At 48.9% G+C, this 17487-nt stretch overlaps 1 protein-coding gene across 1 annotated transcript in view; it reads right to left on the bottom strand.

Moving 5' to 3' along the window:
* Positions 1 to 6872: 6872 nt before the first annotated feature.
* The window catches only part of LOC147104969 (scavenger receptor class B member 1-like), a 31274-nt gene continuing 20659 nt past the window's right edge, over positions 6873 to 17487 (bottom strand). Inside the window, exon 6 of the mRNA XM_085962127.1 lies at positions 6873 to 6973. Within this exon, the coding sequence (XP_085818253.1) occupies positions 6873 to 6973 (101 nt within the window). The remainder of the gene's footprint in view (positions 6974 to 17487) is intronic.

Genomic DNA, 17487 nt, shown 5'->3' with positions numbered 1-17487 from the left:
GGGTACAGTGTGTGTGAGGGTGGGGAGTTGGATGGGGTACAGTGTGTGTGAGGGTGGGGAGTTGGATGTGGTACAGTGTGTGTGAGGGTGGGGAGTTGGATGGGGTACAGTGTGTGTGAGGGTGGGGAGTTGGATGGGGTACAGTATGTGTGAGGGTGGGGAGTTGGATGGGGTACAGTGTGTGTGAGGGTGGGGAGTTGGATGGGGTACAGTGTGTGTGAGGGTGGGGAGTTGGATGGGGTACAGTGTGTGTTAGGGTGGGGAGTTGGATGGGGTACAGTGTGTGTGAGGGTGGGGAGTTGGATGGGGTACAGTGTGTGTGAGGGTGGGGAGTTGGATGGGGTACAGTGTGTGTGAGGTTGGGGAGTTGGATGGGGTACAGTGTGTGTGTGAGGGCGGGGAGTTGGATGGGGTACAGTGTGTGTGAGGGCGGGGCGTTGGATGGGGTACAGTGTGTGTGAGGGTGAGGAGTTGGATGGGGTACAGTGTGTGTGAGGGTGGGGAGTTGGATGGGGTACAGTGTGTGTGAGGGTGGGGAGTTGGATGGGGTACAGTGTGTGTGAGGGTGGGGAGTTGGATGGGGTACAGTGTGTGTGAGGGTGGGGAGTTGGATGGGGTACAGTGTGTGTGAGGGTGGGGAGTTGGATGGGGTACAGTTTGTGTGTGAGGGTGGGGAGTTGGATGGGGTACAGTGTGTGTGAGGGTGGGGAGTTGGATGGGGTACAGTGTGTGTGAGGGTGGGGAGTTGGATGGGGTACAGTGTGTGTGAGGATGGGGAGTTGGATGGGGTACAGTGTGTGTGTGAGGGTGGGGAGTTGGATGGGGTACAGTGTGTGTGAGGGTGTGGAGTTGGATGGGGTACAGTGTGTGTGAGGGTGGGGAGTTGGATGGGGTACAGTGTGTGTGAGGGTGGGGAGTTGGATGGGGTACAGAGTGTGTGAGGGTGGGGAGTTGGATGGGGTACAGTGTGTGTGAGGATGGGGAGTTGGATGGGGTACAGTGTGTGTGAGGGTGGGGAGTTGGATGGGTTACAGTTTGTGTGTGTGAGGGTGGGGACAGAAGTGTTCCGCAAAGCAGTCACCCAATCTGTGTTTGGTCTCCCCAATGTAGAGGAGACCACATCGTGAGCAGCGAATACAGTATACCAAATTGAAAGAAGTAGAAGTAAATCGCTGTTTCACCTGGAAGGAGTGTTTGGGGCCCTGGACAATGGGAAGAGAGGAGGTGTTAGAGTCACTGGTCACTGTTTGCTGATTTTCTAGGCCGGAGTGTAGGAGCCGAGGATGTCTGTTTACTGTCTTCAGTGAGATGCGGGCGGCTGAGCCAGTCCGGAATGTGGAGCAGGGAAACGGTGTAATATTGACCAGGCTCCAGCAGCTCCGTTTGATAAAGCAGAAACTATTAATTTTGGCATGACTCATTGCAGTAGCGTGTGTCTGGTTTACTCAAAGTACAAGGGAAGCTGTGGAGAAATACTTCATTTCCTGAACAGGAAGGGATTCCATACAATCAATGGCCGGCTGGCCCATTCCCCCATTCCCACTGGTGTCTTTCACTCAGCCGCTGTGAAGCTTTCTCCTCCATCTGGATATTAGGGCATAGATTTGAGTCTTCACTGACCACTGCTGGTGTGTCACGGTGCACGTTGGCGTGAAATGCAGTCGTACCCAAGTATTGGTACACAGATCATAACCAGGCATGAATCAATCAGTCACAATCCATAATAACAACAGTAAATGCTGGAAAAGCTCAACAGGCCAGGCAACATCCGTGGAGAGAAAATAGAGTCAACGTTTCGGGTGAAAACCCCTTTGTCAAGACTAAAGAAGCACAGGAAATGAAATGGATTAAAAGGCCAGGCTAGGAGAGAACAAAAGAGAAGAGACATTAAGAGGTATTCAAAACCAGACGAGATGGTGATGGGACTAGTGGAGACAAAGGACGGCTCTCGATTAGGTGTGAAATGCGCTGGCAGAATGGGAGACAGCTGCCATGTGGGGGAGAAAAAGAAAAAAAAAAGGTGGGGGGAAAGCCAAAACAAAGGTGTGGATAAAAAATATAAGTAAAAATGTAATAGGGGCCGAGGTTATGATCTGAAATTGTTGAACTCGATATTGAGTCCGGAAGGCTGTAAAGTGCCCAATCGGAAGATGAGGTGCTGTTCCTCGATCCATGTTCCTCGGTCACAATCCATGCCTTGGATTTGGGAGAAAGTGTGTGAGGATGTGAGTGAAGGACTGGTCCACACGCCAGTCCTGGTGATGAGCTAGTGAACACGGTGAGGGGGTAACCATGTCGCACACATGCTTAGCTCCGAGCACGGTGTCTGCCCTGGCAGAGCTGCCACCAATGTTTCGCCCTGTGTTGCTGTGCACGGGGTTGTGGAATCGGCACGGATCCCAGCTGTGCACGGGGTTGTGGAGTCGGCACGGACCCCAGCTGTGCACGGGGTTGTGGAGTCGGCACGGATCCCAGCTGTGTACGGGGTTGTGGAGTCGGCACGGACCCCAGCTGTGCATGGGGTTGTGGAGTCGGCACGGACCCCAGCTGTGCACGGGGTTGTGGAGTCGGCACGGACCCCAGCTGTGCACGGGGTTGTGGAGTCGGCACGGACCCCAGCTGTGCACGGGGTTGTGGAGTCGGCACGGACCCCAGCAGCGTAAAGAGGCAGGGGAGAAAACAGTGGCCGAGCTGCATCTCCTTCAGCATTTAGATTGCTGCCAGGCGCCTCCGCCAGTCACACTGTCTGGTTAATTCGGGGTAAATACTGTGCCGTGTTGCCACGGTGATAATGACAGATAAAGTGATGTACAACGTTATTGGGTCATTAGCATCTGATTTGAATTCTCCGCCCACATTTGAGCTGGCGTCACTTCCACGGAAAATCTGTTGGGGGAAAATATACAAGGATCCGCCTCCCACCGCCCATGACTGCTGCTAAATGGGCGGCAAACGACAGCAAAATCCTGCCTTGTACAGCTTTCCAAATGTTTGCATTTATAATAGACTGATTGCAATAAAACATCTGGATCCCTTCAGTACATGGCTCATTATCCCAACGTGACATGTTTCTAAGGACCGTTTCCATTATAAATGTTGACATATAGTGAGGAAAGGTGTGACTGTGATAGATGACGAGAAACTGAGCATTTATATACCTTTAATGTGCAGAGTGACTATTAATAAACAAACTGATTTTTGGAAAAATAAAAGCTTTGGTTTTGGTGATTCACATCACCCGAATAAAATGTTTCAATTGTAAAATGTTCATAATTAATACGGTTAAAATATTGCTACAAAATTAAATCAGCTTTGTAGTTTGTTTAAAATATACGTAAATATGTTCTTAAAATAAAATTGGTAGTACAGGTTAAGAAAAGGTTTCCGCTGCCTCAGTTACTGGTGGAATCCCCGAGCAAGGAAGAGAAATGAAACTCAAGTGGTTTGTGGGATACAGCTGTGCGCTGATGTGGACTTTCCTGATCTTGCTGCAGATTTCTGTTGAGACCTGAAGAAACACTGAAGGAATGAGACTCGAGCAGCTAGCTGTGGCTTGGGAGCTGACACCGACACCAGCACCAGTTCCAGTCCCAGCAGAGGCACATTGTTCTAGTTTCTATGATGAAGTGAACAGAGGAGTCAACGAGGAGGGGGAATCACACGCAAACTGCAGCAATTATATGAAATGCAGAAGATGTACAGAGAAAGCTGACTGTCCGACCCACGGTAACGCACGGCTCGGGGCAAATGGTGACACTTTCTGGCACTGTCAGCTGCACCATTGTGAAGAGGTTCTGAGTGGAAGGGGGAAGAGACACAGAGAAAGGGTTCCATACAACTCCCAGTGGTCATGTTGTATGGCCTGACAGGGTCGATACTGAGAGGTTGTTTCCCCTGGCTGGAGAGTCTAGAACCGGGGGTCACAGTCTCAGGATAAGGGGTCGGCCATTTAAGACCGAGATGAGGAGAAATTTCTTCATTCAAAGGGTGGTGAACCTTTGGAATTCTCCACCCCAGAGGGCTGTGGAGGCTCAGTCGTTGAGTATATTCAAGACTGAGATCGATAGATTTTTGGACTCTAGGGGAATCAAGGGATATGGGGATCGGCTGGGAAAGTGGAGTTGAGGTCGATGATCAGCCTTGACCTTATTGAATGAGCGGAGCAGGCTCGAGGGGCCGACTCCTGCTCCGAATTCTTATGATCTAATCACAGCTCCATCAAAATCTGGGGGCAGACTGTGCCTCTCACACGAGAGGTTTCCAGAGACTGAGGACAGAAAATGAGGGACTTTTCACATCTTAGTCAAAATTACAGAAAAACTCCATCACATGAAAAAAAAATCAGTTCAGATTCCAAACTTAGTCTAATAATGCTCAGTCTGCAAGTCAAGAAGAGTAAGGCAGGAGACTGTTCTTCAGGAACTTTCTTCATTTTCTTCAGAGTGCTTTGAAGGTACTAAAACAAAAGAAACATGAGATTTACTGGGGGCACTGGGAGCGAGGGGGACACTGGGAGCGAGGGGTACACGGGGTATCAGTTCAGAAGGTTGCACATCAAGAATACTGTTATGACCTGTGGGTGTAAAGTTTCAGTGTACACATAGTACAAAGTGCGGGTTACATCAGTAAATTACAAAGTGCAGGTTACATCAGTAAATTATCTATTTGTTTACATTGTATTAATAAATTATTCCGTAGAATTTAGGGGAAGGTGACTTGAAGTTCCTCCTCACACCGCGAAACTCCAAACCAACGCTCATCCTGCAGCAGATGGTGCACTTTACTAATGTCCCCCACCCCCCCCTTCCCCCTACAGCCCTTTCATGTTAATAGCGGACACACCCCCTGGTTAGAGAGATTTTGGCCCATATTTCCCGATGCCTACGGGTGTGTACGAGTTGAACGAATCGCATGCGCTGAAAACTGGCATTTCCGATCTGTCAAGAATCCTCCTGACAGATCGGACGCCTGCCCTGGAGAAGGGCCTCTGCGGGGGGAGAGTTCCACTTTCTGCAGAACCTCCGCCTGCTGAAATCCCTTAAAAATCTTACGCCTGGTAAAAGCAGGTGTAAGACCTGCTTTTACCAGCACAAGAGTTTAAAAAAAGTAAAAAAATCTTTCATTTAAAATTTAAAAATACTTTTAAAAAAGGTAAGTTTATTTTTAGCCCTGTAAAAAACTTTGTTTTTCAAAAAATTAAATTTGTTTAAAATATTTAATTTAATGTAATTTTAACTCATTTTAAAAATGTGATTTAAAAAAAAAATGTATTTAATGTTTTAGTGTCTTTTTTCCAGTGATCCCCATTCATATATTTGACCGGTCCACCTGTCAAAAGTATGAAAGGAGATTCCCTTCTCCCATTGGCTAGCCTGGCCCACGTGATCCAGGGATGCTTGTGAACCGCCTGCGCCCCTGGGATACCTGGGCCCTGCGCATTCCGACTGTGGAGAGGCCCAGAATCGGAAATGGCCTCACCTTGGGAGCCCTCAGGTAAGGGCGTAGATTTTTCCCGATAGGAGGCATCCGCATGCAGGAAGCCTCTGATCGGAAATTATGGGCCACTATCTGGAATGTTCCTGGGGAAAACTGGTCTTCTAGGGGAGCCTCAGTCTGTGAATGAATCCTTCAATTGCTAATTGTTAAACTAACAACACAGTTTCATGAGTTGTGATTCAGCGATAATAAAACGGGTGAGGATGAGCGGTGATAAAATGTGTAACCCACCTAGAAATGGGACACAGTTATTATCTTCCCATTAGCAGCTGCCACCACTTTGGCTTTTTCTGAATCAGCTAACACGTCTCCAATATTTTCAGCGCTCGGTTTTTGGTTTCTTTTCTACAAAAGAAGCAATAATCAACATGACATGAGCAACACAAGCTGTGCCGGAGCCCAAAACACCCACGATGACGCCTGTCCTGGTGCCCCTGCTGGGGATATGCACCTGCCGGGGACATGCACCTGTCCTGGTGCCCCTGCCAGGGACATGCACCTGCTGGGGTCATGCACGTGTCCTGGTGCCCCTGCCAGGGACATGCACGTGTCCTGGTGCCCCTGCCAGGGACATGCACCTGTCCTGGTGCTCCTGCTGGGGACATGCACCTGCTGGGGACATGCACCTGTCCTGGTGCTCCTGCTGGGGACATGCACCTGCTGGGGACATGCACCTGTCCTGGTGCTCCTGCTGGGGACATGCACCTGCTGGGGACATGCACCTGTCCTGGTGCTCCTGCTGGGGACATGCCCCTGCCAGGGACATGCACCTGTCCTGGTGCTCCTGCTGGGGACATGCACCTGTCCTGGTGCTCCTGCTGGGGACATGCACCTGCTGGGGACATGCACCTGTCCTGGTGCCCCTGCCAGGGACATGCACCTGTCCTGGTGCCCCTGCTGGGGACATGCACCTGCTGGGGACATGCACCTGTCCTGGTGCTCCTGCTGGGGACATGCACCTGCTGGGGACATGCACCTGTCCTGGTGCTCCTGCTGGGGACATGCACCTGCTGGGGACATGCACCTGTCCTGGTGCTCCTGCTGGGGACATGCACCTGTCCTGGTGCCCCTACTGGGGACATGCACCTGTCCTGGTGCCCCTACTGGGGACATGCACCTGTCCTGGTGCCCCTACTGGGGACATGCACCTGTCCTGGTGCCCCTACTGGGGACATGCACCTGTCCTGGTGCCCCTACTGGGGACATGCACCTGCTGGGGACATGCACCTGTCCTGGTGCCCCTACTGGGGACATGCACCTGCCGACACCAGCAGACACTCCAGGGTCAGAGACTCCGTCACTAGGGGCACATCTAAGGTGGAGGGGGGAGAGATCTGCGTCCAGTCCCTACCCCTTGCTCCGGCGATGGCAGTGTTTCAGGCAGGCAGGTTCTCTCCAGAATCCCGGTGTACAGCTCGATCAGGCGGGATGGTCTTGGGTGAGGAGTCGGCAGTTTGACAAAAACTGACACGAGAGTCTAGCAGAGGAGACGACAGGAAGAGGGCAACAAGATCAAAATTAATAACTTGCATTTATATAATAACAGAAAAGGTTCCCCGAGGTGCATCACACAGGCTGAACCAATGCAAGGGGGTGATAAAAGCTCGGTCAGAGATGGGTTTAAGGAAGGTCTTAAAGGACAGAGAGGAGGTGAAGGACATGGTTGACCTACCATGGTTGACATGGCCCTGGACCGTGTCTGTCCTCTGCCCCTCCCTCCCAGAACCACGATAGGGTTTCCCTTGTCCTCACCTCTCACCCCACCAGCCAACACATTCAACAGATCATCCTGCGCCATTTCCGCCACCTCCAGCGTGATCCCACCACCAAACAAATCTTCCCCTCCCCCCCTTTTCAGCATTCCGAAGGGACCGCTCCCTCCGCGACACCCTGATCCACTCCTCTATCACCCCCAACACCCCTTCCCCTTTGCCCGGCACCTTCCCATGCAAATGCAGGAGATGCAACACCTGCCCTTTTACCTCCTCTCTTCCCACTGTCCAGGGCCCCAAACACTCCTTCCAGGTGAAACAGCGATTTATTTGTACTTCTTACAATTTAGTATACTGTATTCGCTGCTCACGATGCTGCATTGGGGTGACCAAACGCAGATTGGGTGACCGCTTTGCGGAACACCTCCGTTCAGTCCACAAACGTGACCCCGAGCTTCCGGTCGCCTGTCACTTTAATTCTCCGCTCCACTCCCACTCTGACCTCAGCCTCTTACACTGTTCCAACGAAGCTCAGCGTAAGCTCGAGGAACAGCACCTTATCTTTCGATTAGGCACTTTACAGTTTCTGGACTCAACCTCGAGTTCAACAATTTCAGACCATGACCTCTGCCCCTATTTATACTTTTTTTCCCCCTTGTCTTCTCACACGGCAGCTGTTGATGATTCTGCCATCGCCATTCACACCTCATCTAGAGTCCTCTTGTGTTTCTGTACTTGTCCCATTACCTCTCTTTATGCCTCGCACCATCATCCCTTTTGTCAGTCAATCTCTCCAGCCTTCCAGCCTGTCGCAGACCCTCCCTTTGTTCTTTCCTCCCCTCCTCCCTGCCCCTGCTTAAAAATCACTCTTCTCTAACCTTTCCCAGTTCTGACGAAGGGTCCCAGACCTGAAACGTTAACTCCGTTTCTCTCTCCACAATGCTGCCTGACCTGCTGAGTGTTTCCAGCATGTTCTTATGTTATTTCAGATTTCCAGCATTCGCAGTATTTTGCTATTGTGTTGAGGAGGGGGAGGGGTTTTGTGAGAGAATCCCAGAGTCTTCTCCCCATTACTCGCCGCTGTGCTTTCAGCCATCGAGGCCTCAGACTCTGCGATTCCTCCCTAAACTCTTCCACTTTTGGTTTCCCCTCTTAGTCTCCAAGCCAGAGAAGGAATTACTATGTATTTGATTACACCTCTATGAAACGCCTCGCGAGGTCTTTCAATGTAAAAGGCTTTATATAAATGCAAGTTGTTGTATTATCTGAGGTCAGGTTTGTTTTACAGACTAACATCAGATTTACTGTTTGATTTATCTTCAGCTACTTCATAAATGACCTTTCTTCCATCATAAGGTCAGGAGTGGGGACGTTCGCTGATGACTGCACAGTGTTAAGTTCCATTCGCAACTCCTCAGATAATGAAGCAGTTTGTACCTGTTTGCAGCAAGACCTGGACGATATTCATGCTTGGGCTGATAAGTGGCAGGTAACATTCGCGTCACAGAAGTGCCAGGCAATGACTATCTCCAACAAGCGAGAGTCTAACCACCTCCCCATGACATTCAACGGCATTACCATCACCAAATTCCCCATCATCAACATTCTCAGGGGTCACCATTGACCGGAAACTTAACTGGACCAGCCACATAAAGAGCAGGTCAGAGGCTGGGTATTCTGTGGCGAGTGTCTTAGCTCCTGACTCCCCAAAGCCTTTCCACCATCTACAAGGCACAAGTCAGGAGTGTGATGGAATACTCTCCACTTGCCTGGATGAGTGCAGCTCCAACAACTCTCAAGAAGCTCAACACCATCCAGAACAAAGCAGCCCGTTTGATTGGCACCCCATCCACCAACTTAAACATTCACCCCCTCCACCACCAGCGTACCGTGGCTGCAGTGTGTACCATCTACAAGATGCACTGCAGCAACTCTCCAAGGCTTCTTCGGCAGCTCCTCCCAAACCTACGACCTCTACCACCTAGAAGGACAAGGGCAGCAGGTGCATGGGAACACCACCACCTCCAAGTTCCCCTCCAAGTCGCACAACATCCTGACTTGGAAATATATCGGCCGTTCCTTCATTGTCGCTGGGTCAAAATCCTGGAACTCCCTCCCTAACAGCACTGTGGGAGTACCTTCACCACACGGACTGCAGCGGCTCAAGAAGGCAGCTCACCACTGTTGTGTATGTACCTTTAAGAGAATAACTGGTCTCAGACTGCAGTACCAGCAGTCACCACCCCTGTATAAAAGGCGCTAGTGAGCCTCTGTTGTTTTCAGTTTCACTATTGACTTCCATCAGTAAAGACGTGTTTTGTTCAACTCCTGCTGTCCGTGTCTCAATCATTCACGGACGTAATACTGGCGACGAGCAGATACGAACCTACCTACAGTCTGCACCACCTCCTGGGATCCATTCCTACAGTGAAGTGAGCAGAGGTCGATGCCAGAAAGAAAAGAAAGTAAGAGGCAGTAGAAACGGGCGTCGACCGTGGGCATCCGCCCTGTGTTGCGGAGTTGAAGATTGCTGGAGAAGCTGTCGGATGCGGGGCCTGGTTCCTGTCAACGGTGCTTCAGCTAATCGGGCTGGTGGCAGGTAGTGCACTGATCCTTCCTGGGCTGCGGCGGTCGCTAACTCGAGCGGGTGGTTTGCAACGGGGCCGAGCAGCATTGTCGGGAAGAAGAGAGAGAGAGGGTGGAGCACACAGGGCGCGGCCGGTGCTACGAAGCCGGGCTGCGTATAGACCCGCGAAGAGGGAGCCAAGAGTGCCACAGGGTTGTTCCACAACGGGAGGATAATTTAAAAAAAAAAGAAATATTAAACGCGCAAGAAACCGCGAGGAGCTGCAGGTTGCAACGGGAACCGCGGAAAGCAGCGCTAACAACAGCGGGGAAGAAGGCAATGTGCGGGAGGCACCATCTTAATCAGCGGGGAAGAAGGCAAAGCGCGGGAGGCGCCATTTTAGATTTGCAAGATGCCGAAGACTGGCTGTATCACTGCTTTTGATAATACAATAGAGGACTGGACCACGTATGTGGAAAGAGCCGAGGTATATTTCGAGGCAAATGAAATAGCGGAGGAGAAAAAGGCATCGATATTGCTAAACTTAATGGGCGCTAGAACGTACGGCCTATTGCGGGACCTGATTACTCCAGCCAAACCGAAGGTGAAGAGTTTTAACGAAATTGTTGCTGTCCTACAGGAACACCTATACCCTGCACCGCTGTTGATAGCAGAAAGATTTAAATTCCACAGGAGAACTCAGCATAAAGATGAGAGCAATGCTGAGTACCTTATGGAACTACGCAAGCTATCAAAGCACTGCCAGTTCGGAGCAGGACTGGCAGATACCCTACGGGACAAATTTGTCTGTGAACTCCTGAGTGAAGGAACACAGAAGAAGTTACTCTCAGAGAAAGAGCTGACGCTAGATAAGGCTTTCAGCGTGGCAGTATCGTATGAAGCAGCAGCCAGGGGAGCTGCAGAAATTCAGCAAAAACCACAGGAATACAGCACCCACGAAATGACACGGGGATTTGCAAAATGTTATCGCTGCGGCAGAACTAACCATGACCAGAAGGACTGCTGGTCCAAAGACAAAATATGCAGGCAATGCGGGAAGATGGGACACATTGCACGAGTTTGCAGGTCTGGGAAGAAGACCAGCGACAACAAAAAGGCTGCTAAGGAACCGTACAAGAAAGTACAAAAGATGACGGACAGTAGTTCCGAAGACCAGATGAGCGATAGTGAATCCGGGAACAGGAGACTAAGCTGTCTCAAACTTCACAATGTAATCACAAAAGAGGATCACCGAACCATTTGAGTCACCCTCACGATAGCAGGGTCCCAAGTTAAAATGGAATTGGATACAGGATCAGCGCTAACCGTCATGAATCGACGAGACTACGAGCGGCTATTTTCACACATACCCTTAAGAGAGACATCCATCGTCTTGACGACGTATACAGGGCAAAAAGTATACCCCAGAGGAAAAATAAGGGTGCCTGTCGAATACAACGGCAAGAAAATACGGAAATTGTATCTCTACATACTGCCAAATGGTGGACCACCGTTATTGGGACGGGAATGGATCAGGAAGATAAACTTAGATTGGCACTCCATTCATGCAATGACGGTGGACGGTAAAAAAGATGAAGACGTCACTCCTGGACGATTGTCAACAATCTTAGCTAACGCCAAAGAGGTATTTCAACAAGAACTGGGCACGCTTAAAGGCATAACCGCCTCGATAAAAATAGAATGGAATGCAGTTCCCAAGTTTTTCAAAGCAAGACCGGTACCATATGCAATTCGCCCAGCCGTCGAGGCAGAGCTGGAGAATCTGGAGAAGGCAGGCGTGTTGTCTAAGGTCGACTGGAGCGAGTGGGCGACACCCATCGTTCCTGTCATGAAGAAAACGTTAAGCAATAAGTCCGGGGAGCCAAGGAAGATTCGCATCTGTGGGGATTTCAAGGTGACGGTGAACCCTGTCCTTCACACAGTACAATATCCTCTTCCAAGGATAGAAGACATCTTCGCCTCACTGTCTGGAGGGAAGCGTTTTACAAAAATTGACCTAGCACAAGCATATTTGCAGATGGAGGTTGAAGAGTCCTCTAGGAAGTATCTCACGATAAACACTCACAATGGTCTTTACCAGTATCATCGATTGGTATTCGGAGTAGCATCGGCTCTGGCGATATGGCAAAGAGCGATGGAACAAGTCCTGCAAGGCATTCCGGGGACTCAGTGTTACTTGGACGACATCCTTGTGACAGGTGAAGATGACAGTGAACACCTTAACAACCTAGAATAGGTGCTCACTAGACTACGGGAACATGGGCTGCGAGCCAACCGCCCCAAGTGCGAATTTTTTAAGAAACAGATATCGTATTGTGGCCACGTGATTGATGAAGAGGGGTTACATAAGTCCCCTGACAAAATTGAAGTGGTTGTTAAGGCCCCAGCACCTGAAAATGTGTTGCAACTGAGGTCATTCCTTGGATTGGTGAATTACTATCATAAGTTTTTGCCGAATTTGTCGACAATTTTGCACCCACTGAACGCCCTGCTACGAACGGGGGTAGCATGGAAATGGAGCGATGATTGTAAGCGGGCCTTTCAGAAGAGTAAGGACTTAATCACTTCAAGGGAAGTATTGGCTCACTACAACCCAGCACTGCCGATCAGACTGGCGTGTGATGCATCTCCCTACGGCATTGGGGCGGTACTGTCACATAAATTCCTTGATGGTTTGGAGAGGCCGATAGCTTTTGCGTCACGCTCGTTAACTTCTGCCGAGCGTAACTATGCCCAGATTGACAGAGAGGCCCTCAGCCTAGTGTGGGGGGTGAAGAAGTTCAATCACTACCTGCACGGTCAAAAATTTACTCTACTAACCGATCATCAACCTCTTGTCTCCAATTTCAAACCTCAGAAGGGCGTACCAATAATGACAGCACAACGGCTGCAGAGGTGGTCCCTTTTCCTAGGGGCACGCCAATATGACATCGAGTACAAAGGAACTAAACAGCATGGAAATGCTGATGGATTGTCACGCCTACCGTTGCCGACGGTGGAAGAAGACGACCTTGCAGTGGATCCAATGGAGTTATTCCACTCGACCATAGTCGAATGTCTCCCTGTGACGAATGCAAACATAGAAAAGGAAACACCCGACACTATCATGGGTCTATGATTTAACGGTGAAGGGATGGCCAGCACATGGCGAACCACTGCTGCCAGCATTCTCGCCGAGAAGAGAACAGCTGTCAGTGTGCAGAGGAACCTTGATGTGTGGATCCAGAGTAGTAATTCCACCTAAGTTGACGGATAGAGTGCTCAATGAGCTTCATGAGGGTCATCTGGGTGGGGTAAAAATGAAGAACTTAGCCAGAGCGTTTGTGTGGTGGCCGGGAATCGATAGAGAAATCGAAGAGATGACCAAGAGCTGTGCAGGATGGCAGAAGGTCCAAAACGCCCCACCACAAGCTCCTCTGCATCCATGGGAGTGGCCCTCATCTCCATGGCAAAGGGTGCACATTGATTTTGCTGGTCCCTTCATGGACTCGATGTTTTTAATTGCGGTGGATGCACATTCAAAGTGGCCAGAGGTAATAAAAATGTCCTCAACCACCACGGAAAAAACTATCACAGTTTTACGAATCATATTCGCCAGGAATGGGCTGCCTGAACAGATTTGCTCTGACAATGGACCACAGTTTGTGTCTGAAGAGTTCCGGAGGTTCTTCAAGAACAATGGTGTTAAGCATTACACATCTGCCCCATATCATCCAGCCACTAATGGATTGGCCGAGAGGTTTGTCCAAACATTCAAGAAGGCTATCAAGGCAATGTGTAATGAAGATATACCCCTACAACACAAGGTGGACAACTTCTTGTTTGCCTGCTGGAATGCGACACATGCGGTTACCAACCAAGCTCCAGCCATGATGTTCTTCAATCGAAGACTACGATGCCGCTTGGTTTTGGTTAAGCCAAACGTCCGACGAGATGTGGAGAACAGGCAGTTTCAGAATATGAATGAAAGGCCAACCAGGAGTTTTAAGATAGGTCAACCAGTTTTGGCCCGGGACTACCGCACTGAGAAATGGCAGCCAGGAACGATTTGTACACGACAAGGACCTCTCATGTATACCGTGGACGTTGGGGAGAGCATTGTAAGACGCCATGCTGACCAGATTCTAGAGTCACTGGAAAACGTCAACTCCACACCACGATCTGATACACCTGGTAATGAAATCGACGTTCCAATTGCAGCTACCGCAGAACCGGTAAGATTGGAAGCAGATGAACCAAACAACGACATTGATCCCGACTCAACATTGCCAGAAGAACCTGATACCCCAAAGAGGCGTTATCCAGACAGAATCAGGAAGCCTCCTCAAAGACTGAACTTATAATTGCTTAAACTTAACCAATGTATCTAGCAACCGTAATTGTGATTGTAATTAGTTATCATTTAGTTGTTAAATGAATGTTATGTACTGTTCATCTAAAAGGGGAGGAATTGTTGTGTATGTACCTTTAAGAGAATAACTGGTCTCAGACTGCAGTACCGGCAGTCACCACCCCTTTATAAAAGGCGCTAGTGAGCCTCTGTTGTTTTCAGTTTCACTATTGACTTCCATCAGTAAAGACGTGTTTTGTTCAACTCCTGCTGTCCGTGTCTCAGTCATTCACGGACGTAATAACCACCACCTTCTCGAGGGCAACTAGGGATGGGCAATAAATGCAGGCCTTGCCAGTGACGCCCACATCCAGAGAATAAATAGTAATTTAAAAAATGTCCTTTCACAATTCTGACTATTTTAGGGCACATTCGCTTTCACAATACGTTTGCACAGTTTCCAAGTATCAACTTATTGGTTCTTAGTTAAGTATTTAAAACATTTCATGCACTATTATTTTGATTTACTCGTATAATTGTTGCGCTCATCGCTTTGAGAATTTGAAAAAAAATTAGCTTCTATTTTATTTAAATTGGTTATTTTCATGCAAATAGTCAAACAGGATGATACATCTGCAATTTGTGTTCCACGAGTTTTAATTTTTCTTACCTGTTGCAGAAAAATTATTCCAAGAATTGCAGCAATAACCAGCAGTACAGCACCGAGTCCCAGGAGAATGTACTGAACATATTGCAGAACCGTGGGTACCAACACCATGAAGGTGTAGAAGGTATCGAGGATTGGACCATCAATGTTCCCACTCTGAAGGAATGGTAGTAAGTAGAATAAGCATCAACCAGTTTGGTAAAAGTACACAAAAGGACACTCAGATTCTGCTTCTTAATAATAACTATTATTGATTAAATAATGTTACCTCAATTAGTGATTTTTTCCAACATGTAATGGTACGTTTTTTTTTAATTTTCTGCTGTTTTCTTTTCCTTTCTGTGATGGTTGCTCCTTTTATAGCGAGTGCTGATACCAAAGTGGAGCTTCTGGTGAGCATCCCAGGGAACATCAGACAACAGCCTCACACCCCCGCACAGGTGGGGTGGGGTGGGGGGCATTTTAACTTTTGCCATTAGTTTAAAATGGACACTACTGGATCAGCCACACGTTATACATCTCGCCTGATGTTCCATCTCACTGACGTGTATAACGGGCAGCCGATCCAGTATCCTTAGTTTTACACTGACCTCAGGGCTCTCTACGCGGAAGTCCTCCCTTTATCTATTGGGGACTTGGCCTGGAGGGTGTTGCACGGAGCAGTCCCATGCAATAAGGTTTTAAGTCGGTTCATGGACTCCCAGGCCGCCTGCCTTTTCTGTGGCCTGGAGGAGTCCGTGTTCTATGTTTATGTAGAGTGTGAGAGGTTGCAGCCCCTCTTCCACTATTTGAAGGGGCTGCTCCTCGATTTTTGGCTGCACTTCAGTCCCACGCTCCTGATCTTTGGTCACCTAGTGCAGTGGGGAGCGGGCAGATCGGGGGACCTTCTCGTAGGACTGCTCCTGGGCCTGGCCAAAGTGGCCATCAACTGGTCCAGGCAGCGGGCGGTCGAGGAGGTCGTTCGGCCCGACTGCCACGTTCGTGCCCGGGTGGCCCTGGAGATGGGAGCACACGGTGTCTGCCGGCACACTCCAGGCCTTCCGTGACTAGTGAGCACCACAGGGACTGGAGTGCATCATCACCCCAGCAGCCAAATTTAAATTTAATTTGTTAAGTTTCATTTTATTTATTTTTGTTAAGTTACAGTTTATTTGTTAATTGTTGCCACCAAAAGAGTACACTGACCCCAGGCTTGTTTAAAGCTTCCAAACCCTGAGTGGCCACTTGTTCTGAGCATGAGTGTAAACGGTGAAAGTGGTTTCCATTGGTTGGCCCATTGGTAACAAGGGCCATAATGTCTGGATAATGGGCAGAATGAAGGGGGAGGCTGGAGAAATATTGTCACCCAGGGTCATTAGGACAGGGAATGGTTAATTTTAGTAAGTATATTACCTCTTGGTTAAATGTTTCACGGCCATTTATTATTCACTTCACTTAGATTATAAATCATCACATTAATGCAGTCCCTCAAGTTCAAAAGCCCTTTAATAAATGTGCGGGGTTAGACAGCTGACAGCAATATTAAGGGAATCAAGGGATATGGGGATAGTGCAGGAAAGTGGAGTTGAGGTCGATGATCAGCCATGATCTTATTGAATGGTGGAGCAGGCTCGAGGGGCCGTATTGCCTACTCCTGCTCCTAGTTCTTATGTTCTTAATGTGTGGGTTAGGAAGGGATAAGCATAGAGAGACCAGTTCGACATGTCTAGCTCACGGGGCAAATGGGGGAGTGACTCTCCCACTGATCACAAGCTGAGATGCAAAAGAGAAATAAAATCCTGGGAATTTCTTAGGGGTTCTGCTAATTTCCCACCATAATTCCAGCTGAAAACCAACAGAGCCCAACAGAAGAAGAAGTCAGGTGAGGCTGGGGTTCCCAGCAGGGGTCGGGGAGAGGCTGGGGCTCCCAGCAGGGGTCGGGGAGGCTGGGGCTCCCAGCAGGGGTCGGGGGGGAGGCTGGAGTGCGAGTCAGCAGAGAGTGCTGTGAGTTTGGGTAAGTGTGAGAGTTCTTTAATTGTTATTTCTCTTTAAATCATTCTTGATAAGATTACTTAAGCAGTTTAAGTAAAGGGGAAAAGTTAAATATTTGGGATTCTGTTGGTTTAAGAGTAAAACAAGGTTACATTGCAGTAGGAGTAAATTGGCACAGCAGGCAGTGGAAACCAGTTTTCTAACCAATCAGCAGGGGTGACTCATTTGGCTGTGAACAAACAAACAGTATAAAAAGTCCAGTCCTAGTGCGAGCAAGCACTGAGTGCGAGTCATCAAAGAGTGCTGTGAGTTTGGGTAAGTGTGAGTTAGGGTAAGTGGGGTGTTAGTTGCTCTTTTCAAACTTTAACTCTGTGGGTTGTAGTTAATAAGGCCTTTCTGGTGCAGAGTGACTGTTGGTAAACCATTTCCCTGGTGTAACTAGAGGGATTAATTTAATTTAAATCCAATTAATTAAAGGGGATACTAGCATCTAAAATTGGGCAGAGGGTGTCCATAACTAACAATAAAAAATTTAATTAATTACATAGAATGGAGCAGGTGATGTGTTATTGTTGCGAGATGTGGGAGCCAGTGAACCCCATTGAGGCTCACGGTGATTACGTCTGCGACAAGTGTCTGCTGCTACAGGAACTCCAGCTCCGTGTTGATGAGCTGGAGTCTGAGCTTCAGACTCTGCGACACATCAGGGAGGGGGAGAAGTACC

Source organism: Somniosus microcephalus, chromosome 19, assembly GCF_052327205.1.
Source record: "Somniosus microcephalus isolate GS21.2 chromosome 19, FLI_Smic_1.0, whole genome shotgun sequence".
Classification (NCBI taxonomy): Eukaryota; Metazoa; Chordata; class Chondrichthyes; order Squaliformes; family Somniosidae; genus Somniosus; species Somniosus microcephalus.
The sequence above is the reverse complement of the archived record's forward strand: the minus strand, read 5'-3'. Positions and strand labels throughout refer to the sequence as shown.